At 37.5% G+C, this 27,159-nt stretch overlaps 3 protein-coding genes and 1 long non-coding RNA gene across 4 annotated transcripts; 2 read left to right on the forward strand and 2 right to left on the reverse strand.

Moving 5' to 3' along the window:
• Positions 1-2,931: 2,931 nt before the first annotated feature.
• Positions 2,932-4,605, forward strand: LOC114354153 (kxDL motif-containing protein CG10681). Its single transcript, XM_028306411.1, has 3 exons — positions 2,932-3,267; positions 3,493-3,666; positions 3,819-4,605. Exons 1-3 carry the CDS (start codon positions 3,128-3,130, stop codon positions 4,174-4,176), a joined length of 672 nt encoding a protein of 223 aa, XP_028162212.1. The 5' UTR covers positions 2,932-3,127; the 3' UTR covers positions 4,177-4,605.
• A 52-nt stretch (positions 4,606-4,657) lies between these two features.
• On the reverse strand, positions 4,658-5,808 carry LOC114354154 (ubiquitin-conjugating enzyme E2 T). Its single transcript, XM_028306412.1, has 2 exons — positions 5,441-5,808; positions 4,658-5,250 (listed from the first exon to the last, which is right to left on the reverse strand). The coding sequence occupies exons 1-2, from the start codon at positions 5,694-5,696 to the stop codon at positions 5,018-5,020; spliced, it is 489 nt and encodes a 162-aa protein (XP_028162213.1). The 5' UTR covers positions 5,697-5,808; the 3' UTR covers positions 4,658-5,017.
• A 1,247-nt stretch (positions 5,809-7,055) lies between these two features.
• Positions 7,056-10,846, reverse strand: LOC114354149 (probable serine/threonine-protein kinase PBL19). The gene is made up of 4 exons (XM_028306409.1): positions 10,514-10,846; positions 9,991-10,157; positions 8,687-9,633; positions 7,056-8,357 (listed from the first exon to the last, which is right to left on the reverse strand). Exons 1-4 carry the CDS (start codon positions 10,672-10,674, stop codon positions 7,941-7,943), a joined length of 1,692 nt encoding a protein of 563 aa, XP_028162210.1. The 5' UTR covers positions 10,675-10,846; the 3' UTR covers positions 7,056-7,940.
• Positions 10,847-14,065: 3,219 nt separating this feature from the next.
• LOC114354152 (uncharacterized) lies at positions 14,066-26,978 on the forward strand. The gene is made up of 2 exons (XR_003655990.1): positions 14,066-14,307; positions 26,864-26,978. It is a non-coding gene; the product is annotated as an uncharacterized LOC114354152 (long non-coding RNA).
• Positions 26,979-27,159: the final 181 nt, after the last annotated feature.

Genomic DNA, 27,159 nt, shown 5'->3' on the forward strand with positions numbered 1-27,159 from the left:
CACGATTCATATACTGAGTTGCCATGGTATATTGGCGCGAACTTACAATTTCACGCGATAAATACCTACCTATTAAGTGGACCTAATATTTTAAAAGCATATTGTAACAGGGTCCTAAAAACTTAGCCTAAAACAATGACCATCGATACAACGACTAAATTCTACAAAACTGCATTCAAGTGCGAGTTTCTGAACGTCATAAGAAGAAATTATAATTTACGGGGGATTTTTAATTAAAGTTTTTAAAGATTACGATTACTCAATCCAATATCACGGTTAATTAAGAAAACTTATATCTAAGATAAATTCAATCATTACTTTTCATTTCTTATAACCATTTCGAACTGTTAAATTATGTGGGCAAGTTAAAAAAATCAAAAATAAAATGTCTTCTAAATTGTGTCAACTCCTAGTTCTGCTTGCTGCTGTGGCTTCCACTCTTCAGAGAAGACTCGTGAGTGACGAAGAAACCAATAGTCTAAATGACGATGGCTTCCAGAACTTGGTGAATCATCTCAAAACGAACGCATATCCCAGCCAGGACAAACCATATTTAGGAAAAGCACGAAACGATTTAGCCAGTCTTCTAAATGTACACACTCTGAATCTTTTCTTAAAAAACAACGCAGAAAAGAAAGATCAGAGAACAGGGGTCGGACAAGACAGAATATGCAAAACTGGCCGCTGTGGCTGCAGGGGAGACCGATGCGAGGAACGCGAGGAAGATCGCCAAGATGATCGCGAAGACATTAGCGAAGTACAGCAAATCCTGGATGAATTAGAACAGGAATTAGACAAAGACCCGTTGAGGTGTGCCGAGAGATGCGACCAATACGGGCGATGCGGTTGCAGAGGTCGAACTAGAACCGAAAACAGAGACGATGACCAATCGCTATGTCGAAACGGCAGATGCGGGAAACGCTCAAAAGAATCCAACATACAATCCCAAATCGAACAGTTTGGAACCAAATACAAAATCAACGATGACCTAGACGCCATAGTCGTCGATATCTCCGATTTCAAAGGCCTCCTTGGCACGTTAAATGGTAATTTGAAGAAATCCAAACAGAACCAGGACCGGGTAGATACAGATTATTTTTATAGAGACACGAGATCTGCGGATGAAAAAGAAGATAAGAAAGATTTAGACGCGGTTGTTCTTAATTTGAATAGAGCGAGGGATGACGATGACGTAGTCACGCGGGTCGTCAACGAACTTCTCTCTAGTACCAAAAATAAAGTCAAGAAAAATGATCCCATTAGACCTAATGATCTGGCAGAGTTTTTCGAAACCAGGAAGAGGCAGGTAATCGGGAATGCGCTGAATTTTGTTAGGAATAGCAGAGGGAAGAAGGATTTGTCGGATCTTTCTACAAAACAGCAGTATCAGCTGCAGAAAGTGAGGGCAGAAGTGCAGAGACTTGGCGCTGAAGCAAATCTCAGGGAAGTAGAGAGGAAGGTTACGGACATCGTTTTGGGAGACGGTATGAAGTCTGAAGTACTCTTTCATAATGAGAATAATAACAACGTGTACGTTCCAAGATGGGTATACAATGCAATAGAGGTTTCAAGGCAGGATCTGAGAAGCAAGCGCATGTTTCCTTTAACAAACAAACAAAGGTTAAAGAGGTCAAAACTGAATAAATCCAACGTTTGGAGAAGAAATGTTCAAAAGAACGTGAACGAATACGGCGTACCCTTCCAACTACAAGTTCAAGGTTTGGGTCAAGTCAATCCTTAGGTGGAATAATGGTTTAAAATAAACGTTTTCACTTTAAATTATTAGTTTCTTTTATTCTACTTATTTTTAACACCGGCACCACACGTTACCGCCAACGCTGCCCAAGCAAGATATAGTTGAAAGGACACGTCTAAGACTAGGCGCAGACCATCGATTTTTAGTTGGCCGATAATTGGGCCCGATTTTAATTTGTATGAAGAATCAGCCAAACATGCCCTTACTGATCAACTGCCCGACTAAACTATTGGCCGACGAAAAATCGATGGTCTGCGCCTAGGCTAACACCAATTCAGATCGGGGACAGAAAAAGTCGCAAAAAATGTAAATGGCTAATTCTTAGCTGTTCTTGAGTTTAACTCGTAATCGAAAAAAGTGATAGATGCGCCTTTTCAACTATCGGGGGCAGGATGCTCGTACCAATATCGTTGACCAGCTAATTTTGTAAGGCGTACACACGTTGATTCACAACACACTCGTATCATAATCCTGTCCCGTCAGAGCCAACATGAGGATGTCCCACATGGTGCCAATATTATTTACTCGATCCACATTCCACACGCTTAACAAAGCGTTTTTGGACTCTATGTGTGAAGCCAGCAGTGTTGCCAGAAGGTTACTTTTGTAACCTTTTAGGTTACTTTTGAACTGCTGTGGTTACTTTTAGGTTACACTAATGAAAAGGTTACTTTTAGGTGATTTTTTAGAAATTGTAGAATTAACTTTACAGGTTATTCAGTAAAAAATATTAATAGTGACAATTTAAAAATTATGTCATAAAGTGCATTTAAACTTGAATTTGATTTATTATTTGTTAAAAAAAACGAGTTTTAGCGAATGTTTTTCGATAATAAAACGCAAATCCATGAAACGTTTTATACGACTGGTCACTTTTCGAATTTAGATGTATTCATTTTCCATCCATGAACAACCTTACACAATCATCGCTCCGCACCCCCCCCCCCCCCCCCCCCCCAGATTTCTTTTTTTTTAANACTTTTGATTCAAAAAGGTTACTTTTTTTATATTTCTGGTAATTTCTGACTAGACCCGACTGGCAACACTGGAAGCCAGCCTAAAAAAAATATTCTCAAAAAACGAAACTGAATACAAAGAATTAGCTTCGTAAACACGAAGCTAAAGTCACTTTGACATATTGACTGATGTGTTGTTTTTGACAGGTATTAATTTTCAATGAATCCTACCTTCTATTTCTTGGTATTTTATTTTCCTTTAATTACCATAAAATCTGGTTATTTTGAGCCAAAAGCGCTTAGAAATTTCAAGATATTTTCAATCGGCACCTGTGAAAATCCTGTAGACTGATAAATTAAACCCTACAGCAGCGAACTAATGTATCGATCAAAGACCTAAAAAATTTCAACAAAAATGGCAAATGAGACCCCAGAGAGTGATTTTTCGATAGAATGCTTCCAAAACTACTCGGCCCCGGAGGTTTTCGTGCAAGGTTTGGCGGGAATGGTCGACCAGACAGACGTAGAAACCATTATACGGGCACAGAAAAACATGTAAGTTTTCGTTATTATTAGTCTTATTTTCTATATAAAATCACTAATATAGGTAATTTAGTGTAAGGGTAAAATGCTAAATTTCCTAAAAAACCTCTTACTTATAATATAATACTGGTTTCTTTCTTCACAAATTTATACAGTAAACAGTAGTGAAAAAAGTATGTATTTATACCTACATGTCATTAAGATGCAGTTGTTTATTATCTACCAACTATGTTCCAGGCTACAACGCTTCGAGAAAACCACAGAAATGCTAACAAACTGCAACCAGCTGTCTGCCAGCCGTCTGCGTGCTGCTTCCGTTGAATTCAAGAAGCACACACAACTCCTAATGGAGATGAGAAAGGATCTTGAGTTTATATTCAAGAAAATAAGGGCTATTAAAACTAAACTAAGGTATTTCTTTTACATTTTTAGCACTAGAATACATATTTATCTAGTTACTGCCAGATAGATTAGATTTTTCACTCTGTGATCAATAGAAATAGGTATAAATTTGTTTATACTTGCAGTATAGAAAGTAATGTCATATTTTGTAATGTTTTCAGTACTCAATACCCTGAAGCATACAAATCTGCAGTAGCAGCATCAATAGCCAGCAGAAAACCTCTGGACGAAGAAGAAGAAGATGATTTCAAGCCTTCAGAGACCAGGATAGAGTCCAAGATGGTCGCTACTGTCTCCACAGAGACTTTGAAACCTACCACTAGTGACGATAAGAAAAAAAAGAAAGTCATCAAGCCACAAACTGACGCAAGCAACAATAATAGCAGTACTCAAGATGGTCCCAGTGTTTCCAATGCAGAAATTAAACCAGATAATGTTAAAAAAACGAAAAGAAATAGTAGTTCTTCAGAAACAGAAAGTGCAAGTTCTGGTGACGATAGCAGCACTGACACAGGCTGAAGACTACAATTTAAAAACTTGGTATCAAACAAGTATTATTCTGAAGATTGTATGCTAATCATTGCCAGTGAAAAGCCTAATTTAGGACTAAGGAAAGTTACTATGCATGGTATAGAAAAGTATTATATTTAATGGATTCTCATTATTCAAGTTACAAACTTACTTGTTACTGAAAATTGAAACATTCCGATAAAGAAATAACTTGCTACAAGTGTCATTTAGGATTATTTGGGGTTCCATGGATTACATTTAAAAAGTAATCCAAAAGCAATACAACAAAATAACTTGTGTTACCATTATTATTGTCTTAACTTATAAAAATACAAATATGCTTACAAACAACTTCTTTTTCTTACATACTTTTATAATTTCAACTTATTGATCACATTTTATTCTTAACAATAAAATCATCTCTCAGAATTTCAAAAAAACACCAAACTTATCTAATATAATTTTAGATATTTGCTTGTTTTGCTAAACATAGATAAATTTTATAGATTCTTGTCTCTTTTTTTATAACTAAGCAAATGGAATAATAATCATTTGACAGAAAGTCAATCAGCTAAAACAAACAATATGGGTTTTGTTTAACGTTTTATGATAAAGTAAGTAAATTATTTATCTTTACTATTGGGACCAAGTTAACTACCTTGTACATACATTATTATGAAACGTAATACAAAACTCTAGTGTAATCATTAATAGGAGTAATTAACACAAACTTCAATCTATTTTTAGGTATATTGTGAGTAATTTCCGGTTACGAACTTTCTGTCAGATGATGCATTACGTGTAATAAAAAACTTCCTGAGATGATAATAATATCTTCCACAACAATTTCTTAATTAAACTTAACAGTGCCTACTGCATGCTTCTCAGTATGCTTTTTAGCGTTCTCCAAAAACGTCTCAATGTCATACTTGTACTCGTTGGCTACGTCCATCATAAGTGGATCGTCGGGGTTGGGGTTCGCAAGCAACGTCTGCAGAGAGACCAGGAGGGTCTCCAAAGTGATTGTCGGGAGCCAGCCGCCTTTCGGAGGCATTTTGAGCATGTCCATGCAAATACGGCCACCTATAAAACAAAGAATCAAATAATACCACAAAAACTAAAATAATTTAGTCTTAAAATTTAGTACTGTAACTGATATGTTTAACTAAAAGTACATTTAACTCAAAATTAACACTATTCATCTATGTACGGACGTTTAAAGACTACAACAACTTTTATTTGCAATGTACCAAGTATTTACATACAAACGTACCTTTATCAATATTCGGATGGTAAACTGGTGTATTGAATTTTAACAGTGGCGGCTCGAAGGGATACCTTTCAGGGATGGTAATGGTCAGTTTAAACCTTCCTTTCTCGTACGGAGACCCTTTAGGACCGAGCAAAGTGACTGTAAGCACGTCATAGCTGTCTGGCTTCTCTGGATGGCAAGATATGCCCCACGGCGGCTTAGTTTCAAAGTTCTTCACTTCACGAGCTAAGCGGGCCATCCGCGCTCCTGCTATCATGATTACTTTTGTTATAACTTTATAAAAACCTCGATTTTAGAGAGAAAATACCACGGCTTCAGTTTGAGAAGTAAAGTAAACACAACACACAACAATGCAGTTTTGACAGTTGTAGTGTAGTGCTGAGCTGAGCATATAAATATAAACCAATAGCATATCGATTATTATAAATTATCGATTAATAAAGGGTTTGACACGAAAAAAAAATGGTATTGGTATTGTTTAAAGGTATTCTTATGACATTTATGCTTCAAATGATTTCGAGCCTAAGGGTGGCACCCTTGGTTCAAATGTAGCTTAATCGAGGTGTTCAGGTGTCTAATTTTCAATTTATTTTTCGAGCAACTGGGGCCATACATCGGCAATAATGTTGGAATTGATTTCTGTAGTTTATCTGCGTAGAAGTAGACTTCACATATCCCCAAAGAAAATCCATAGGTGTGAGATCACCTGATTGTGGAGGAAAATTCAAAGGTCCATTACGTGAAATTATGCGCTCCACGAATGATTCGATGGTTGTACCTATACACGTGCTGGTTGGATGGTTACACCACCTTGTTGAAACCACAGCTCTGCCACGTCAATATCATTCATCTAAGGAATAAAAAGTATCGAAAATTACGTCGACCGTAATATGGGCGTTTGTATGAAAAACTGAACCGCCTTAGGCAGTTCGATTTTTTCAAGTTGTTTATTTAAAATTTAGTTTGAGAAGCGACTCATTCGATAATAAATTTTAATGACAACTGAACCATGATTTTCAAAATACATTTTTGCACAATTTGCAAGCGTTGTTCTAAAATAATTCTGTTTAATTATGAAATGTCAAAACATACTGTCTAGAAATGTACCACCAACTATCAAAATATTAACTATCACTGGAAACAGTGTAAGCAATTTAAAGTTGTATACCTCTAAAAAAAACACCCTTTTTAACAACGCGATAGCAGAGATTACGAATATAACTTTATAATCGATTAATTATCGATAGTTTTAATAGCCTCACCAAACTATTCAATTGGGCAGGGATTTAATCGATTATTTAACAACACTATTTGACGTTAGTGATGTGCAGATGATTTCAATAATCAATTGTATTGTAATTTTAATTTTATTAAACTTTCACATTTAAAAACACAATTTGTAATAATTGTAATCCCGAAATATAGATAACCCAATAGGTAGATTTATATGACTGATACCAGTGGATGCTAGCGTTTATTACAAATCTGGTTTTACAAACAAAATCAAAATAAAACAATATAATTACAATAATCCACTTTAATAAACGGACAAAAATAATATTTATATAACATACATCATAGGTAACACATACCAACATTTTTTTTTCATGGTTGGCCATGAAACACAATTCTACAATACACTTAATTGTTTAAAAATGTATAGATAGGCACTTTAGGTAATCTCTTTCCCTTAAACTTAAGTTTTACTGAAGTTATTTGTATTTGGAAGCACATTATTTTTTTACATACATAAAACATGTAGAAATATTTTTAACACTTAATAACTTATCGAAAAACTTAATAATAAAAATATTCTACCGTAATAATAATATAAAAATATAAACTTAATAATAAAAATATTCTATCGTAATAATAATATAAAAATATATTTCTATATTTATCTTGATCTAACAAGTAAATGGACAAAGGCCTTGGAGGAGGCCTTTGTCCAGCAGTGGACTTCATTTGGCTGAAACGATCGAACGAACAAGTAAATACGTACATTTTTCATTTTTTTACCTATCAAATAAATCTATCTTTCCTATTTACTTTTGATTTTATTCTTAAAATGTGTAAGTCTCTCCCAGTTTCTGACTTTTCTCAAAGTTCACTTAAACTTTTTAAAGTTAAAAGGCTAAAAAATCTTAATTCAGAACCGAGGGGTTCACGGATGATATAAACTTGAATGTGTGTCCCACTAGATGGCGTTAAATTTACGTAATTTAAGGGAATGCTAAGTAAATGCAGTTGTTTCATGATTTTTTCGGGCCTCTTCTACCCCAAAAAATTAAATTATTATTATCATTTCTCAAAGTTGTCATTTTTTAAAACCATTTATAACTTTTGCGGTCATTGGCCACTAATCGAAGTAGTTTTCGTCGTTTTTTCTGCAAAATTCCTTCTTGTCCTTCTAAAAATAACTTAGAGCAACTAACAATTTTACAGACTTGTCTAATTAACTATATTGAACTCATCTTTCATTTATCGAGCGTGTAGATCATCACATCTTGTCCGCATCATTCGTCACAACCACGTCTTTATACTCCTCATTTATCCTAATCAATTCTTCATACACTTGGTCAATCGAGTGCCTCAGAATATAATCTTCAACGAGACACTTTTTAGCTAGCTCATACACTTCCTGCGCTTTCGACCAAGGTTGGGCCACTGTATCTAATAATTCTGTAATATCACCGTTCGGTGCTTTTTCTTTTATATAGTGTTGTATGCTTTTGAACTTGATGGCGCATTGGAGGCCGGTTAGTAGCTCCAAGAGTACGATTCCGAAGCTGTAGACGTCCATTTTCTGGGTGACGGTGCCTTGCAAGCGTTCTGGGGACATGTAGGGCTTAGTGCCGATCAGTGACTGCGTGATCTCTGTGGTCTTGAAAGGTTTCGCTAGACCGAAGTCGCAGAGCTGAAAAATATTTAAAATTATGTAGAGATATTTTTATTTTAGACAGTTGTACAAAAACTTGCAGTTGGAAATCAATGAATTTTTGTTGGAGAAATAAAATACATTATCCTTTATTTGTTTTTATGCTAAAATACCAGAATTTCTGGAATTATAAGAGTTTCTGACGTTAACTCCAATTTATGAGGCAATAAGTGCCAAAATACTGGTCAAGATTGAATTTTTGATTTGATCAATTTAGAGGTGAATAAACAGGTTAATTCTTTACTGAAACTTTAAAATATCATCTATGCAAGTACCAGAGGAAAATAACAAGAATGAATGATGCTCACCTTAGGTTTGTAATCCCTTGTCAGCAAAATATTCGCAGTCTTCACGTCTCCATGTATAAACTGCACCTTATTTGCTTCAGGGTCCGCACTTGTGCTGTCCGGATCCAAAATCTCCGTGTTATGTATGTATTTCAACCCTCTAGCGGTTCCTAGCATTATCTCTAACCTCTGCTTCTCGCTCAGCCTTTTGGCTGCTAGGTTTTGCTCTAAAGAACCTCCATCTATGTACTGGCATACAATACACAGTGATGGAAACGATGACATTTCTTTTTGTATGCTATAACCAATAATAGGGACTATATTGTCATGCCGCAACTGAGCAAGAAACTTGACTTCTGAATTAAAGCTTTGCAGCATAAAATCTGGCTTCTCTGTCATCATACCGAGGTTCTTGAACCTTTTCACAGCAAGTGTACCGTGATGTCTGTGCCAGCCAGCATATACGTCACCGAACCCACCGCTGCCAATCATTCCTGTAGGACCGGTTGGGCCGTGGATAAAGTCTTTTGAAAACCCACAGGTAATGTCCTTCAACTCGTTATAATCGAACTGAATAAGCGTTTTGTTCTGCAGGATATCGGTATCAATCTTGATTAGTTGTCTTGGATAGGGTATAGTATTTTTCTGACTGTTTCCAGGTTTGATCAGTCTGCTTAGGTTTGGAATATTGGGAACGCCTTCGTTAGAATAGCTGCTATCATTGTTGTAGATTGCGTAATGTTCCCCTTCGGACTGCATTTGCTGAGTTGTCTTGTTGCCTATCGATTTTGACTTTAACTTTTTGAAGAAGCTGGGGATGTCTAATGATTTCATTTGAGCTGTGGACTCGGTTTTGTCCTTCTTGGACTTTGTGACGTTGTTGTGCGCTCTACTCTCGTTCAATATTTCAGTTATGCTGGTATTGATCTTCATTCCTGGACCTTCATCAGGCCTTGTAACAGGTGATTCTATAAAGGATAAAAGCAAAGTTTAAATATACACATAATAAGAGAATTTATACATACATAATAGTAATATTATAGTGTTACTATCAATCATCATGTATTTATGTAATGCAAAATATAACTTTGGTTTAAATAATCAGATACTTTGTTTTCTAAAATAAACAAAAAAACCTTAATTTAGTTCAAAGATTGGATTATTATTTATCTACTATTGCCAAAAGTGATACATTACTATGATTAGCTGACATTTGCAGGATACAGTGTTTATCAACATAAAAAATTTGTTAATCACATTCAATAATAATTTAAATTAAGAACCTCCTCTTTTTTTAAGTCGGTTAAAAAGAAAATTATTAATACCTTGCAACATCTGTGCTATCTCGTCAGCAGCTTTTAAAATGCCCGCTTTTTTTATTATATCTTGCAACGTGCCTAGAGTTGGTCGTACTTTGCCTGACGTAGCCCATTCATCGAACAGTATCTCTGCGCAGAACCTATTTGTGTGTTTAGCATCTCTAGCAATAGCTCTGAAACATACAAGAAATTAATTCAAGGGTTTTTGGGTTGAAAAAGACATCAAGAGACAAAAACAAGTGCTTGAGGCCTTAGTGTAGAAAAACAACAAATTCATACATGTTTGATTTGAATAAATGTCCTTTAGCCCTTTTAGGATTAGTGTCGCTAATTTGAATAACTATTTGTGAATATAAAAACTCTAACTCATTTATTTTTGCAAATAGGCTTTTAAAAAGCACTTACACGTCCCAATATTAACCCTACCACTGCTTCGGGACAATAAATGGGCCAGTGCTGGGAAGAAAACATAATACAGACAGTACAATGTTGGCTAATGTACTTTATTATTGAATTTGCCAAAACTTACTCCTCGTGTTCATTATTATATTTCGGTTCAAACTTATCATCGTCCAAGTTTTTGGGGATTCGGCTCATCACCTTCTTCCAGGCATCGTTGATCTCTAGCGTCTCTGTCACCCTCACTAGAGACCCAGCAGGCAGCTTCCTCAATTCAATGTTTTTGTACATGTTTGTTCAAAACTATCGAAGTTTCTTTAGTAAATCTAGAACTATGACATGGCAACTACTGTTTTCAGCTATAATTACTTTTGTTATTTTTGTGCAGAATTATTTTTTGGGATTTTCCTGTAAAAATACCAAAATTCCTCTGATTACTCATTATCAGTTTGACATTGACAGTTCAATTCATTCAAGTGAAGTGATGTATGTTATGTCCCGAAAAATCAACGTCGATGATTATTTTGCACTAACACAGGAATCTAGGATCACTGTTCTCACTGGTAGAATTTTTCTCGCATTTTATAAATGGACCTCAATGTATACCTTACCATTTTATTTTTGTATCTACGAAACATTTTTATTTTATTAAACCAATAAAAAGTAAAGGTTGAATAAAATAAAAATGTTTCGTTCGTTTCAGCCAAATCGTTCCTCGCATGACTAACTATCCTATCTCAGTTTTGCCACTTTCTCAAAACCACGGGTTTTCAGTAAGGTCATTTAAAATTTAGTTTCTGTTTATACTTTACGGACCTCGTGGGAGGAAAAATAGGTACATACAGATACGTGAGTTAGAGAAAATCGTAGACAATGGAAGCAGGAAAAAATTTGTAGTCCGTTAGGACTTGAGCTATCAAATCGCCAAAAGACTGAGATAGAATAGTTAGTCATGCGAGGGACGAAATGACTTCCACTGCTGGACAAAAGCCTCCCCCAGGGATTTCCATAATGACCGGTCCTGCACTGCCCGCATCAAGGCTCTTCCCGCGACCTTCACCATATTCTCGGTCCACCTAGTGGGAGGCCCGCTCACGCTACGTCTTTCGGCCCGCGGTCGACGGTCGCCACTCGAGAACTTTTCTGCCCCAACGGTCATCGTCTCTACGCCCACTGCCACTTCATTTTAGCAACTCTGCGAGCTATGTCAGTCACTTTGGTTCTCCTGTGGAAGTGCTGATCTCCTCATTTCTGATACGATCACGCAGGGTAACTTCGAGCATAACCAAAAATGTTTATTGCCATTAAAGCAATGCACAGAGTATTCTGACAAGCGGCTTCTTAATGATGATTAAGTACTTCAACAAGTTTGTGGTTTCTAATAACCGTCAAAGGTTAAGTTAGACTACTATAGCTTTTGTTACTCTGAAGATAAATAATGAAAATGACGAAAAAAATCCTTTACTTTTTCTTCTTACAGTTCTTGTTAGCGACGTCGACCAAGGAAATACGCTAACTTATTAATTAGAATCGATTAACAACATTAAAAGTCAGATAATGTTGTAAAATAACCAATTAGAGTCGATTAGAGATAAATAACATTACATCTCTTTCTCACATTATCTGTCATCTCGCTTGCACATCAATTACTCTTCCACACACTTCTGGAATATTCGAGAGAAAAAGAAACGGGACGGCAACAACATCGGACCTCTCGCTTCGAACATTCCAGAACTATGGTCCAGAACATGAGAGACAGAGACAGGAATATCGGGAGAGAAAGGGATGGATATAGCCCGGGGCCCTATAAATACAGAGCGAGCCGCTCCGGGAGACACCCCTATCCGTCCCCCGGACACGGCCTGAGCCGAGGTCCGAGCCTATCCCCCTATCCGTCCCCCGGACACGGCCTGAGCCGAGGTCCGAGCCTACCGTGGCGCCCTCAGGCCGCGTCCGTAGTCCCCTCGATCGGGCCCACTAGAGTGAGCCCGCCGTAGGCTGGACTTGGGTCCAACACCGCGGTGGGCAACCCTCTAGTTGGATTCGCCACTGATCGGGCGCCTTATGCGCTCGATACGGCCCGATCGCGAACGTCGGTCTGCGACCGACGATCGCCAACGGCTAGAGTACCTTCTGTACTCGCCACTCTGCCCGGTGAAGCTGGAAAAGCTCCTCAAGCTACCAGCGCGCGTCCCTTCAAAAAAAAAAAAAAAACCGGGAGACAAGTTTAAGTTTATTTAATGTTGTTGATGTTGTGTTCAGTTCAGAGAACAAGTGCTCCAAGTAACAAGTGATCTGAAGAAGCAAGAACTGAGAAAAGGAAGCGAATAATAAACGCGAGAAGTCTCAGCAAGTGAAATAGTGGTTTTATTCCTGCAAGTAGCACCTACTACGCCTGACATAGTAAGGGCAAGCTCTCAACGGCAGTCATCATCGTCCGGTCAGCGCTCTCGAACACACACAAACGCATACAGTCCACTGCAGTCCACCACAGTTCTATTTCAAAATTCAAATCTATCGATTACTGTCCAACTGCAGATGTCGATAATTGGACATTTCTAATCTATTTTTTTATTTGATTGACACTTTAAGTACTTGATCAGAAACAAACATTTATAACGATAACTTTAATAAATAAAATAGGTAGATGGAAATTAGAGATAGGTATTATGTATTATTTAAGTCTAAAGTATTTGAATTTTAGTGATTCAAATTAATAATGCATTGCATGTAGGTACGACTCAAATTTCTGAACCAACTGCCCAGATGTGAAATGTCCATGAAGCTAAAGATAAAAAACCGGCCAAGTGCGAGTCGGGCTCGCGCACAAAGGGTTCCGTAGCAGCAACAGTTAAATCAACCTATCTCAAAAACTATAAGAGATACTTTGATCAAACCAAAAATCGTTGAAAGAGTTAATTAGCATGCATCACCTCTATTTTTTTTAGAATTTTATACCCCGTAGTTATAAAAATAGAGGGGGGGGGACATACTTTTTACGACTTTGAGAGCTGATATCTCAAAAACCGTTCACTTTAAGAAAAATGTTTTTTAGAAAACTTTATATCATTTTAAAAGACCTTTCCATTGATACCCCACACGGGTATGTACATCGAAAAAAAATTTTCATCCCTCAGTTACATGTATGGGGGGCCCCACCCCCAATTCTTTTTTTTACTATTTAGTGTCATAATTTTGTAGCGGTTCATACAACACATATTCCCATCAAATTTCATCACTGTAGTACTTATAGTTTCCGAGTAAATCGGCTGTGACAGACGGACAGACGGACAGACGGACAGGCCATGATGGGCCGGATTCGGCCGATGTTGCCACATTACCGATACCTCAGAAATTGGGATTGTAATTCCCTGATTCGCCAACACATTAAGCCTAAATGGCCGACAATTTTGTGATTTTTTATTTAACTAGGTAATCTAAGTTTCAAATATTAATTATTTATTTATTTAACTTCTTATTTGGTTAGTGAATTGGCTATTTCGAAGAATTTACAAGGAGATTTAAATAAGAAGATAGCAATACTACAGTTCACACTAAAAAGAGAGGTAGGGCCACAGAGAGCGAGATAGATATAAGTAGGTATTTGACTCAAGTTTTGTTCCCAACTTTGCCCTCCATTTTTATCTGTAGCTTCATGGAAATGTCAAAAATCGACGCTAGCGCCTCTGACGGATATGTCAGAGACTGTACTTTTTTCAAGTTCGAGTGAAACAGTGGCACTTTGCGCGATTAAAAAATAAGATTATTTTACTGAATTACAAAGGAGACATAGTTATAATTAAGATAATTTCATAACTATTCGTTCTAGTTATTTATCGGTGTAGTGTGATTAGTGTATTGTGTATTGTAATAGATCTAACTTATAGTGGGTATCATCGGTTTCATTTACCATCGCTTATTTTGGTGAGTAAAACTGTTTTTCTGTATCAGCAACTGGGAAATTCTATGCCAGTGTCGTTCACTACTGTTCAGTCGACTTGCGTAACAATTATGAGGGCATACAGAGAGATGGGAAAGACGGAAACGTGTGCGAATCGATCTGAGGTGTTCCCATCTGCAGTGTTTTATTTATGCAGTCATGGAGTTGTTCTATCGATCTGATACTGCACGTGTGCTGTTATTCTAAAACTAGGTGCTGTTGTATGTAACTGGACCCTGTTTGGTGGTGGTTTCTCACAATAATCGTGCATGTTATGACAATTCTTGCGACGTGCGTTCGCCGTCGGTTTTCGAGGAAAGTTGGCCTGTTGTACACGTGCCTGAAGGTTACTTGTGGTTTTGTTCGATAATAGCTCTTATTGTGGCCTTACACAATATTACTAGAGTTATTTAACATAATAACTAGCTAGAAAAACATATCTAAATTGTAGTTATTAATTATTCAGTAGATAAAGCGGCGTTTAGATGATACAGCTGAAATGAATTTTCAATTCATTTACATAATAAATAAAGAATAATGAACTCGTATAAAAATTACAATAATACACTTTTTCAAGCACTACTTACGCCATACTGTGAACCCTTTTATTTCTCTTCTTTTGTTACTTGTTTGCAAAAATACAATTTGTATTCAAATTTCAAGTCTAGTCATCAAATACCATTATACACATATCAGTATAATTTATTACGCAAAGCCTGTGGGTGAGTGTGTATGTTCAATAAATGTAAAAAAATACTTACATAGATTCTATTGAAGATTTTATTGAAATAACCAGTGGACTTAAATAATATTATTTTGATAATCAATAGTATTATAGCATTTTTACATATAATAATTATTTTCCTTATATTTATATTGTCCTAATAAATAAAATAGCACTTAGCCAATTGTTATGTCAGGATCATTTCTATATCTCATTTGTACCACTGCAATTAATGTGTACAGACAGGTTTTACAACTTGATTTCTAATAAAAACCCAACAAGTAAAGGCAAAGTTGGTCCTAGAGCAAATTAAAATGTCTAGACTGTCATTAAATTAACCAAAAGAAAATAAGGCATTTATCTAATTAAGCTACCTAAAACTATTCATAAAAATAAGTGAGACTAATCAAATATCCCTAAGCTGAAAGAAAACAGTCATTAAAATTTCAACTTCATATAATAAATGTGACTTTAATTTAGAAATAATAATATAAAAGCATCAATAAAATTGTTACACTGCCCTTTAGATTATGTAATTAGCAGTAATAGGTAAGGTAGTACCAAATAAATGTCAGTAAAGTATAATAAGTACCCAAATTACTTATGTAAAAATACAGGCAGATGTTCTGACCATGAGTCAGACTATCTAATTGGAATTTCCTGTCAACTTTTGGCATAACTTAATACCAATTAGAATATGTATTGTTATTAAAATTTCTTAGCGTAAATAATCACATCATCATCATCTCAGCCATAGGACGTCCACTGCTGAACATAGGCCTCCCCCAAATCCAGCGCCTTCCTGCTACCTTTATGATGTCGTCGGTCCACCTTGTGGGTGGACGTCCTACGCTGCGTTTTCCGGTACGCAGCCTCTACTCCAGAACCATCGGGCGTCAGTTTTGCGTACTATGTGCCCTGCCCATTGCCACTTTAGCTTGCTAATGAAATCACATCACAAACAAAATTATAACAGTGTATTGAAAACTTTGATGGGTTCATCCAGTGTCTAAGTAACCGAGAAGGAAGAGCAGTCACCCAGCAAGCGAAAGGTCGTGGTTTTGATTCCCACCAGGCAGTTCGATTTTTTAAAAGTATTTACTTATTTACCTACTAGTATCATAATCAGTACGCTCAAGATTATTCGCGCTACGCCTTATTGTCAAGCTAACGTTGGTTGTTCTTTAAGCGACATAAAAAGCTTAATTACTGTTTATTGATTCGATCGGAACCGACCTTCTGCTGACGCAACCTCAGGTAGGATCGCCATCAGCAGACCATGACTGAAGGAAGACACAGTAGGGCACTTTAAAACACAGTCTCTGGGCAAAATATTTAACATTCCTGACCTGAGCTTTCGTGTAGTTATCTCTTCGCTATATTTTCGGTCTTCAAAGTAAGTGATGGTATCTGCCCTGTAAGTGCCTATTCCTTCTCGCATTTTTTTTATTTTTTTATGCATAACAAGGCAGGTATTTGACCACAATCGCACCTGATGTTAAGTGGGATGCAGTCTAGGATGGTACATATCTGCCCTGTAAGTGCCTATTCACTCTCGCCTTGAAAAGGCCCGGATTGTAGTCTTCGGGAAAGACAGCAGCAGGCAACGAATTCCAGTCCCTAGCTGTTCCCATTATAAAAGAGTCATCGAAACGCTTAGTGCGAGCTGGTGGAATGTCAACAATATAGGGATGGTACGTGGCTATGGTATGGGCTTCCCGCGATCTTCACCAGATCGTCGGTCCACCTAGTGGGAGATCTGCCCCCACTACGCTTTCCCGTCGCCATTAAAGTGGTACGAAACGTTTATGTTCCTAATTTGTTGGACGGGTTTTTTCTATCGGTCATAATATCATACGAAAAGAACTCTCGCGAGTGTACTTCCATTGTGGTTTAACGCTGGAATAATCCGATTTGTTATGGCACATTGACTTGTCCACATAAACTAGCTTGTTATATGGGGTAATAGAGCGTATTATGTTATGCGCAAGGGCTTCTTTCGCAACTGGTCGTAACTTCTCATTGGCGAGGTTAAAGTTATAGACAATGAGGACAATTTTTTATTTCTTAATTCGTTCCGTTTATTCTTTTGTTTTTCCTGCCTTTAAACCACGTATGTACTTATATGTAAAAGAGATCGTTTCCTATTTGTACTCTAATGTGTACGTAAATCCGTAGGTTATGTATCTCTCAGAGGGTAGAAAGAGAGGGATAGTTGCTCTAGGCGCCAAAAACAACGAGCTACTAATCTTAAAAAACAAACACTGCTAGCAGTGACCGTTCGAACTCCTCCTATGTTCTTCTGATTAGTTTCGTTGTAGGTCCAATGACAGTTTAACTTTCCCCCGGGACAAACTTGACCTTCACTGGTTGGGTTTTTATTGGCGGTCAAGCTGTAGATCCTGGCTACACCAGCGGTGGGAACGAGAATTGGGAATAGTCCCGTAGCAGTGAACCTGAAAATGTTAAAGTCCTATTTTATTTTATGGTAAAAGGAACGACAAATGGATTTTATTTAGGAATCGAAACTAAACTAGCCTTTAATTTAACTGCTAAATAGCTTGTAATGACAATTTTCTCGTGCGTATGAAAGAGTCTGCGTTTATTATAACAGTGTTGTAGCATCAGGTGGTATTGTAATAAGGATAGTACAAAGGAACGTGAATGGATGTTTATAAAACAGTCCATCCGCCGGAGACTGCACTATTGTATTGTATAATGGATTACAATTTACTTTCATTGTACTACGTGTGTTTGTTGTACTATCACACAATGACTTGTCTAAGTCATTGATATTGCAAATGTATAAACCAGCGCTTACATCTGTCCATTGCTGCTTTCCTCTGCGTATGCGCAGGCCGGTTTTCAGCGATTTCAGCGTGCTCATCTTAATTATACTGATTCTGAAAGAAAGTACACGTTAAACCTTCCAAATCCCAACCTATGGCTCATGAAATTCGACACCAGGATGCAAGAATCTTGCATCGCAGATTGGCGAACATAAAATGTCTTAAAGGTCATTCATTTATTCTCTGCAAATAGACTTTTAAGACCGACGACCTCACAAAGGTAGCAGGAAGGCGCTAGATGCAGGCCGCTACCAACCGGGCGATATGGGGCCGTCCATATATTACGTCATTCTAAATTAGGTGGGGGCGGGTTGGTCTGCGGATGACGGTAAAGGGGGGGGGGGGGGTCTAAAATCTGAAAAAATCGATGACGTAATTTATGGACGGCCCCTATGGAAATCATTGGGGGAGGCATATGTTCAGCAGTGGACGTCCTGTGGCTGTAATGATGATGATGGTGATGATACTTTTACACGTCCCAGTATTTCTTTAAGCCTACCACTGCTTCAGGACAATAAATGGGCCAGTGCTGAGAAGGAGCGCAAGAAATTCAGTCAGTATACACTTCCAGAACTACACCTGCGGTAGTTATCTAACAGCTGCTGCCCATACATTATCGATCTACCCCCTTTGGGGAGACAACCCCACTTCCCAAACGCTTGCCAAGTCACGTCAACACTCGAGAGCACGTTTACATCATCCATCAGTTAGTTTCCTGAAATTGCAACCAATTGAATATTCGTCAGATAAATAGCCGTTTTGTAGGTCAGTTTAAATAACTTTTGAACTGTGAGTTCTTCCAAATAAGATGTTTTTAGCAGGGCGTCAGTCGTGCGTTTATAAGACCGACTCCAATCTCTTTGAAAGAGTCTAAAAGTCCTCGGAAGCTGTTTGAAATGCAGGTGCTTTAGTTTTGATATTAAGGGTAGCAGTTGACTAGATAAATCCGAACTTGACCGAATAAAAGTCACGTTTTCCAGTTTTCTTAACAAACTTGTGCTGGACACAAAAAGTCAACGCCCTTCTGGAAATTTCAGAGGAATAAATTGAGAGACCTCCATGATTTTCAAGGGATAAAGAAGTACTTACCTACTTACTGACAGAATCAGGGTCACCAAGCATTGGGCTAGTCATTACACTCTAAAAACAAAGTATTCTAAAATATATCGTCTAATTCCGTCTCGCCCTCGTCTAGCGATGCATCCATGACCCCGTTTTACGTAATACATCATCTGTAATTGGTCTAGGAAACTATTAAATATACGCGATCCTCGGAATTCTGACAACCTAAGAAATAGAAGTTGGAATATAAACGTTGGGTCTAAATAAAACTATTTGTCTTCAAGTTTTTTAATATTGAAGTACAAAGGTCGCCCATGTGGATTTCGATTGCCCTCTTTGTATCTTACTAAAAACATAATTATAAACTTTCATGTCTCTAATTTGAGAAATGACGGCGTAATACGATTTTTCCTGCCCTTAATCACCTCCTTGATGATTTTTTGCAACTTATCCCATGGTCTCGAAAGCGTTATCGCGTTCGCTTGAATAACATGTAATGTAACAAACAGGTAAAATCATGTTATAGGTCCTAAAGTGCACTTAAGAATTTCATTTTTATTATAATCAAATTTGAGTAAGAGTAAAAAGCTTGATAAGAATCCTTTATTGGTAGATGTTGTCTAACAAAAAAAGACCGCAGAATTGTGCGGTCGAGAGTACGGTATTTTTCATGAATGCAAAGTAGGTAGCTTATTCATATGACTCCCACACGCAGACGATCTTAATTTAGATAAACCCCTTACCGGTTATCTATAAAGTAATCTACATAAAGTATTTTTAGTGCCAGTCCTGCGGAACCCTCGGCAGTTGTTCAAAATCGCACTTGGCTTCTTATTTTTAGCGTCCAGAAATAAATCCGGCGTCAGGTTCAAGGTTAATGGTATCAGATGACATGGAATGTGTCAGCCATTAATTTCTCTAAGGATCTTATTTGGACGACCTTGTCGCGACAAGGAAAAAATATAGCCGGTGCGTATGTATAAGCGAGAATTTTTGCGAAAAATATTATTGGCTGGTAGCTAACAGCTCACACAATATGTCCATGGTGTATATCTTTTTACTTTAGTCGCACTGACAGTTGTATGGTCTTTGGTGCAGAAAAGTTCTCGAGTGGCAATTACGAGCCGGAGGAAGTTATGAAAAAATCTGGTTGATTCAAGCCTTGAGGGCATCTATCAAACCTTGAAGGGAAGTCCTAACCAAACCCGGAAAAACACTTAAAGCTCTTTGTTCTCCATCTTGAAATCGAACCCAACACTTTATCGAAATAATAAATAAATTATTCGTCTAACTATCAGATCATCACTTACCATCAGGTGAGATACGGGCCAAGAGCTTCCTCGTTGTGGATAAAAAAAAATACAAATATCATTGATTCTGTCGACGAGTGGTAAATTTAAGCTTAAATTTACCCCCAACGAGATTCCAAGTTCCAACCACCAACCCTGGCATTAAGAGAACGCGTAAGTACACTTTGAATTAACTACAACTAGTGTCAAAATCCCTAATCCCCTTGCAATGACATCATCCAGATAGGGAGAACCTATTATTCACAAAACTAGACTGTTTTTCGAAAGGGCGAGAGTACGATTCTAGATTAGATTGGGTCTTACCTAACCAGTAGGGCTATTCCGGAACGCCGTTTATGTAGTTTCGAGTCTGACTCTGCCGCTCTTGCTGGCATCTGGCTTTGCGTAAAAGGGATGGAAACATTCGAAACTTCGGATAACGTTTTTGGAGTAGTCCCCTTGGCACCGCGCCAGGTTTCCTTGTGGGTTACAAACAAACTTCTGCAGTGAGATGAGAAGCACTGATTAAATGTCAATCGGTAGAAGAAACTAATGAGGGCTATCGTTTTTATACTTAACAGTTGGCACCCCTGGCGATTGACAGGACCTTACTCTACAGTGGCGCCATCTTGATGAGTGCAAATGCGATAGTCCTCCTACCACTTTAGCGCTCACAAGTTGGCGCCACTGTCTTCGCTACTAGCAAGTGACACGACCTTACTCTACAGTGGCGCTAACTGGTGAGCGCTAAAACGATAGTCCTCATTCTGTTAGTCCCCGCAGACTAGAGATTTTTCGGCATCTAATTTGTATGTGGAATCGACCGATACCAAATCGGTGTAATGTGCGCCCTTTCATGTCATAATGATCACTAGCCCGACAAAAACGTATCTGCCTACAAAAAGTCTGCGGGCAGTCTTTTTATTAAAAAAATTTTGTAATTATTTATACCTAGGTAGTAGTATCTAGGTAGTTATAGGTAAGGTTATTAATTGAGATGACTTGCAGTCCCATGGTAGATAGGAGGTAGATAACATAAGTATAGCCGCCGCATGGGGCAGTGACGCAAACGCGGCAAGGTCAGAGTCCAAAGCTGTATTTACACTTGCTGTTTTATGTATTTTTTGATAGATGCATGTAAAGATTATCTTAAGTAGGTGGTCTTCAGTATTTATCGTACTTTTTTGCTGAATAATAGCCCTGCTACAACTAGTAGTAGATCTCCTAATCGAAATGAAATAAAGTCTAGTTTATTTAATTTTATTTGTGTGCATTAGTCCTTATGTATAGCCAATCTTGTTCTTAAGCTTAAGGAAGGAGCCTATTTTTTGCGCTACCAGCGTTTCGAGAAAAACTAACTTAACACTGTCTGCCAGTTTTTTTATTGACTGTGGGTGTCAAGTCAACAATTATTTTCATAAAATCCAGATCCTGGAAACCTAGTTTAGCCACTTAAATTAAGCATAGAGCTAGCATATTTTATGCAGTTTGTCCTCTTCATCTTTACCCTGTTTCCCATTATTTGGGTCGGCTCTCGTTGTTCTGAGGCGCCAGGACAATCTGTCCTGGTTTGTCGACATATTTGTCTAGGCACGCTCGAAGTCCACTGTTGACCGTCAGGTGGCCAGTGGGCGTCCTCTAACTTTCTTATTATTTGGCAGTGATAAGGCATTTTATGAAGTTTGTGTTCCTAAATAATGAGCCTACAAAAAGATAGCGTACTTACCTATGGTATATGTACTCGCAGCCTTACATTAAATAGTTCAACTAATAGTAGTCGCATAAAGAAGGACTGTCAGTCACTGTTGACCTACCGATAAGTGACAATGTGATTATGCATTGAAGTAATATTACTACGTATAGAACAGACATCGCGAACAAAATATGTACAGTGCGGGGTGCGGGGCGGGAATTTGACGGACAGCTGTCAGTCAAATCCATGACTATCAAGTTTCATAATTTATGGCGATAAAATCTGCACCAGAAAATGTCGTACTTCATTGGTAGGATTGCACGAATAGTGACGTTCCTGCGGTCGCCTCATCATAGACATTGTGAAACGATTGTGAAAATAAACAAATCGGCTAAATTGTGTTAAATTTTCATGGTGCTCAATAGCAAAAAGATTCAGCTACTTACATTATTTTCTTTTATTATATTGTGCGTTTCCTGTAATGTAATCTAAGCTCCCCTCCCGTAGACTAAAATTAGCCCTCCTAGACAAGTGACAAAACGTAGCAGTTGAAACATTCGAAATCACTTCGCTCTGCCGTTTTTTGGTGTTAGTTACTTCACTCTGTGATGCGATTTTAAAATTACAACTGGCGATTCCGAATTCACAACTGAGGGGACTGAGGCTAATTGTGTTACTTGTGCTACAAGTGCGTATGGGCTTCATACTGATGCTTAAGCCATGAATTATTTTTTTTCCCGATTAAAATCTAATGTAATCGATAATCGCCTTGAGAATCGTTAACTGGTATTTTCTGATTCGATAAAAAAAATGCCCATCTCTAGTTGAAAACTGTCATCCAACAGCGCACGAAATATTATGAGTTATAGATAATGATACCATTACAGAGGCGACACTTCGTTTACGTTTAGTTTCTGCCTATTGAATTGGATACTGTAAGGAAACATCGTCATCATCATTTTAGCTACTGGACGTCCACTGCTGAACAAAGGCCTCCTCTAATGATTTCCACATCGCCCAGTTGATAGTGGCCTGCACCCAGCGTCTTCCTGCTATCTTCAGTCAGTCCATCTTGAGATTTTAGAAAAATTCCCACTCGTCACGGTAGGAACAAAGCTAGGGATGACCCACGCCTTCACTCCAGAACCAATAAAATAACTGAAAGTCAGAAACTTTCAGTTATTTTATTGTCTCTATTGTTAACTATCTCAGTGGTTGAGTACACGTATAATAGCTGTGAGGTAGAAGTTACGGGACTATTCCCACCTCTCCTTTTCACCGCTGCATCTCCTGTGTAGCTAGCACCTAGACTAGTTGATTTAAAGCCAAGGTATATCAGTTTTTAGGTAATGACTTAGTGCATCTAAAAATGTAAAACTTTCTAGTTTTTTGTAACATTGAAAAATCTAAAAAGAAGCATCATTTTTTTTACCAAGTGTTTCTAAGAAATTTAAATGGAAGCTTTTGATGACAACGTATTGCTTACTTTTTCAGCTGTCGAACGAATCACTTTTATACTCATAGGTCCTGTACATCGGTAGATTTGGTAAATAAATGAATCCATCCGGACTCAGAAACTAAAAAAATTAAAATAGCTGTAATTTTTTAATACTGGATTTGTCGATTAAATTGATCATATTACTGCGCCCTAACGGGTCGGACACTGGTGACCAGACACACTGTACAATTATTATAATTTTAGCCTATCTCGTGAGCTAGGTGTCAATAATTAGGGTGATTTACTAACTAACCAGTCGCATACGAACAACAGCAGTGAGATTCAAACAAGTTTGATCCATGATGCCGCACGACTATTGTGTGAGCCCACCCGTAACCCAAGCTTATTTAGCTTAACACAAGGGGCTGGACGGGACTATTAGTAATTTGTGCAATACAAAGTGCTTATAATCTTTAAAAAAATCTTTTTATTGCTGTATTTAACCTTCCTTTCGTATACTAATTTATGCGTCAGTGTCAAGTCTGCGATTTTTATTCTTTGAAATTTTCGTAAAATGGCTGCCGCCGCGGTGACGCCTTGTAATTAACAAATTAAAATTAAATTAGTGTTTTAAAGTGCATAAATGTACAACTTAATGGTAAAAAGTCATTCCTTGATTTTTACTTAATATGTATCTGGAGTTATTTGAACAGTATTTTCGTCTATAGGATGGCATATTTCAAAAAACAAAACTGCACTCAAGCGTGTTGTCACAGCAACCGCTGAGCACATACTAATTGAATTTCGGTCCGTGGACCTATTTACGTGCCAGAAACAGTCTAGTTGACATGTCTTCTCTAGTACGTAGTACATTATAACTCAATGTGATTATGTGACTTTGTCAATCGAGTACTACATTGATGTTACATAAATCAGTTTTAATGTCCGCAGTGGAATATTTTATTGCACTGATTAAGTTTTTATTAAATTAATTAATCGATCGATGCATGCAATTATGCTACTAGCTACTGTAATAAAAATAAATAAATGATTTATGAAGAAAGTAATTAATATTCGCAACTTTCTAGAATGTAGAGCGTGTAAGGTGATTGTGACAGATCGATTCAGCAGTCGACGTCCTGTGGCTGAAATGATGATGATGATGAATAAAATGGCCAAAAAATTGACAACAAAACCTTATTGCAATTGTAACAAAGATGTGTTGCGAACTTTTTGGCTACTTTGGGTGTCCGTACTATTTGAAGCTGTACGAGTACCCCCCTACATAAAATTAAATCATGTTCACACACAGTTATGTATCAAGCTACCGTTGTGTGAGCAAGTTATAGTTGTTTTCTTTTATCAATAATGCATTAGGTTCGCTGACCGTTTTAATTGTAAGCATATAAATGGATAATAATCGAGAAAAAGAACTACGAGTCGCATAATGTAAAACATCTTCCATTCATGTCTGGAGTGATACATTATTAATGAGATGCTATTATGTTGTTATATTCTTATTCAGGGTGATTATAACATTTTTGTTTTTACAGGCCAGTCAATGTCCCATTTAGTGAGCTTTACTTCTGAAATACTTTGAAAAAAAAACTCAGGAAATGGATGCGAGGGTATTTTTGTCGGATACAACATCGATCCGGCTCGAAGGACCACAACAAGTACAGTGCCCCAAATAGTTCGAATCGGGGTTATCGAAATAAAACTGATGATTTACACCTGGATAAATTATGTTGACATTTTAAAATGCTCCTTAAACAGCTTACGCCCGCATTCACAATCGATGCTTGCTTAAGTGAAGCAACAAATCGGATGCACAGCGTTGAATAGAGCTCTGTGATTGGTTCGTGTGTCACTCTGTGCGTCCCTGCGCACTGTGAGACCTCATAGTAATGTTTGTGAATACGGGCGTAAGTGTATTAACTAATAATGTTTTTTTATGAATTTCTAGAGTTCAAAAGATTCTTAGCCAAAGTAGGTAAATTAGAAGAAAATGAATCATCATTACGGGGTATTGTTTATTTTCTTTAGATTTGATATAGATGATTTCACGTTGAAACACGAAAACACTATTGTTATTTATATGAGAGCGTGCTCTTTATTCGGATGTTTTGTTAAAATTGAATGAACTAGGTTTCCATTATTTTGGTGGAATAACAGGTCTTTTAAGTGATAATGGAGTTGGCTAACGGTATTATCAAAATTAGCAGTTAATACTATCTACGGTGTGGATTCGGGCCCCCTAGATATTTGAGTTTTTAAGACCTAATTGCTAAAAATAAATAATTACGACTATGACTGACTAAGCATTCCACAATAATTTATTAAGGTGTGAAGTGAAAGCATTAAGCTTTTTAAAATCATGAAAAGCTTTTTCAAAAATCCTACGAACATTATAAAGGCTAGTTCTAGATAATAAGCTCTTTTTAAATGGACAAAACATTTCTAAAAACCCTATGTTTCTTTGTACTTATTTTGCAAAAGCTGCTGAGTCACAAGCACACATGTCATACAATGCCTACACTTTGATGTATTCTGTTTGCGTTATGGTATCCATAGAGACGCGGTCTGGTGACGATATCGAAGGCCAAACCGATGTCACCACGATAAGCTATGGAATATTCATTAATATCGATTGACAGGTGCATGGCGATGAGGTCTGGATGTGTGAATCGAATGATATTTAGAGTCTGCAAGTTTGAGAATTTCGAATATTGATCTTATTTTATTGTTACTACGCCATTCTTTCTTTTTTTTATTCACAACGAGGAAGCTCTTGCCCTGTATCTTCCCTGATGGTGTCACTATTAAAAAAAAACCTCACTGGATGAACCGACGATCTGGTGTGGTGAAGCAAACACCTGGTCGTTGTGGAATTCCTTAAGGATCTTTGCCGTTGTCCAGGAAGTGCTGAAATGGAGGCAAATGAAGACATTTTTGACTTTGAAGAAAACTAAGGAAGGCATAGCTACATTATGAAACGATCTATCGTACAAAGTATATGCAGAAGACCTGTCTAACCTGTCTTTATCTATTTGCAATGCAAATGTGATCTTTGATCCCATGAATTCAATTAGTGTCATTTATATATCAGCTACGCGCGTTAAGAATGTATCTACATGTATAATGATATTTTTCCCCAAAGTGGGCCCAGGGGAGGCGCAAAGACCTTTAAAGGGGGGCGCGGGCCATCTGTGTACTTAAGTATAAAAAACCTGCGACCGCTGAAAATGCATTCCAGACTGCTCGATACGACCAATAAATAAGCTTGACTGGAGGAGGGCGGGCGCGGAATTTTTTGAATGGTCGAAAGGGGGCGCGTCTCAAATAAGTTTGGGAACCAATTAGCTAGACAGTGTTAATTACTAAACTACTGGCGTTTACCAGAAAAAATATTCGCATCGTATAAATTCGCTTAACATAAGATACTTTGTCTTTTTTGTAACTCCTTGCTCGTTCGTTCGTTTCAGCCAAATGACGTCCACTGCTGGACAAAGGCCACCAAGGGTTTCCATTCCACAACGAGCGGTCCTACGCCGCCCGCATCCAGGCACCTCCCGCGACCTTCACCAGAAGTATACCTAGGTAGTACTTAAATACTTTTGATACGTTATGTATTTATATTAGGTTGTTCTTTTATTGGGTAGATTTTGGCCTTCAAGCGCGTTTATGAATAAGATAAAAAAATGCGTCTTCTAGTGCCCGTTTTCAACATCAATCTCTAATTTTTAAGTGACCCCTATGTAAACAAAATTCCTGTTATGCA

The sequence above is a fragment of the Ostrinia furnacalis genome, unplaced genomic scaffold (assembly GCF_004193835.3).
Source record: "Ostrinia furnacalis isolate ACB-3 unplaced genomic scaffold, ASM419383v2 OfSCF1926, whole genome shotgun sequence".
Taxonomy (NCBI): Eukaryota; Metazoa; Arthropoda; class Insecta; order Lepidoptera; family Crambidae; genus Ostrinia; species Ostrinia furnacalis.

Bases quoted from the DNA above. Each gene is read 5' to 3' on its own strand.
- LOC114354154 (XM_028306412.1), bottom strand. From the start codon at position 5,696: ATGATAGCAGGAGCGCGGATGGCCCGCTTAGCTCGTGAAGTGAAGAAC. The intron at 5,251-5,440 runs GTACGTTTGTAT...TTTGTTTTATAG, and splicing joins CCATCCGAATATTGATAAAG to GTGGCCGTATTTGCATGGAC.
- LOC114354153 (XM_028306411.1), top strand. From the start codon at position 3,128: ATGGCAAATGAGACCCCAGAGAGTGATTTTTCGATAGAATGCTTCCAA. The intron at 3,268-3,492 runs GTAAGTTTTCGT...ACTATGTTCCAG, and splicing joins ATACGGGCACAGAAAAACAT to GCTACAACGCTTCGAGAAAA. The intron at 3,667-3,818 runs GTATTTCTTTTA...TAATGTTTTCAG, and splicing joins GCTATTAAAACTAAACTAAG to TACTCAATACCCTGAAGCAT.
- LOC114354149 (XM_028306409.1), bottom strand. From the start codon at position 10,674: ATGTACAAAAACATTGAATTGAGGAAGCTGCCTGCTGGGTCTCTAGTG. The intron at 9,634-9,990 runs GTATTAATAATT...TATCCTTTATAG, and splicing joins GATAGCACAGATGTTGCAAG to AATCACCTGTTACAAGGCCT. The intron at 8,358-8,686 runs GTGAGCATCATT...AATATTTTTCAG, and splicing joins CAAGGGATTACAAACCTAAG to CTCTGCGACTTCGGTCTAGC.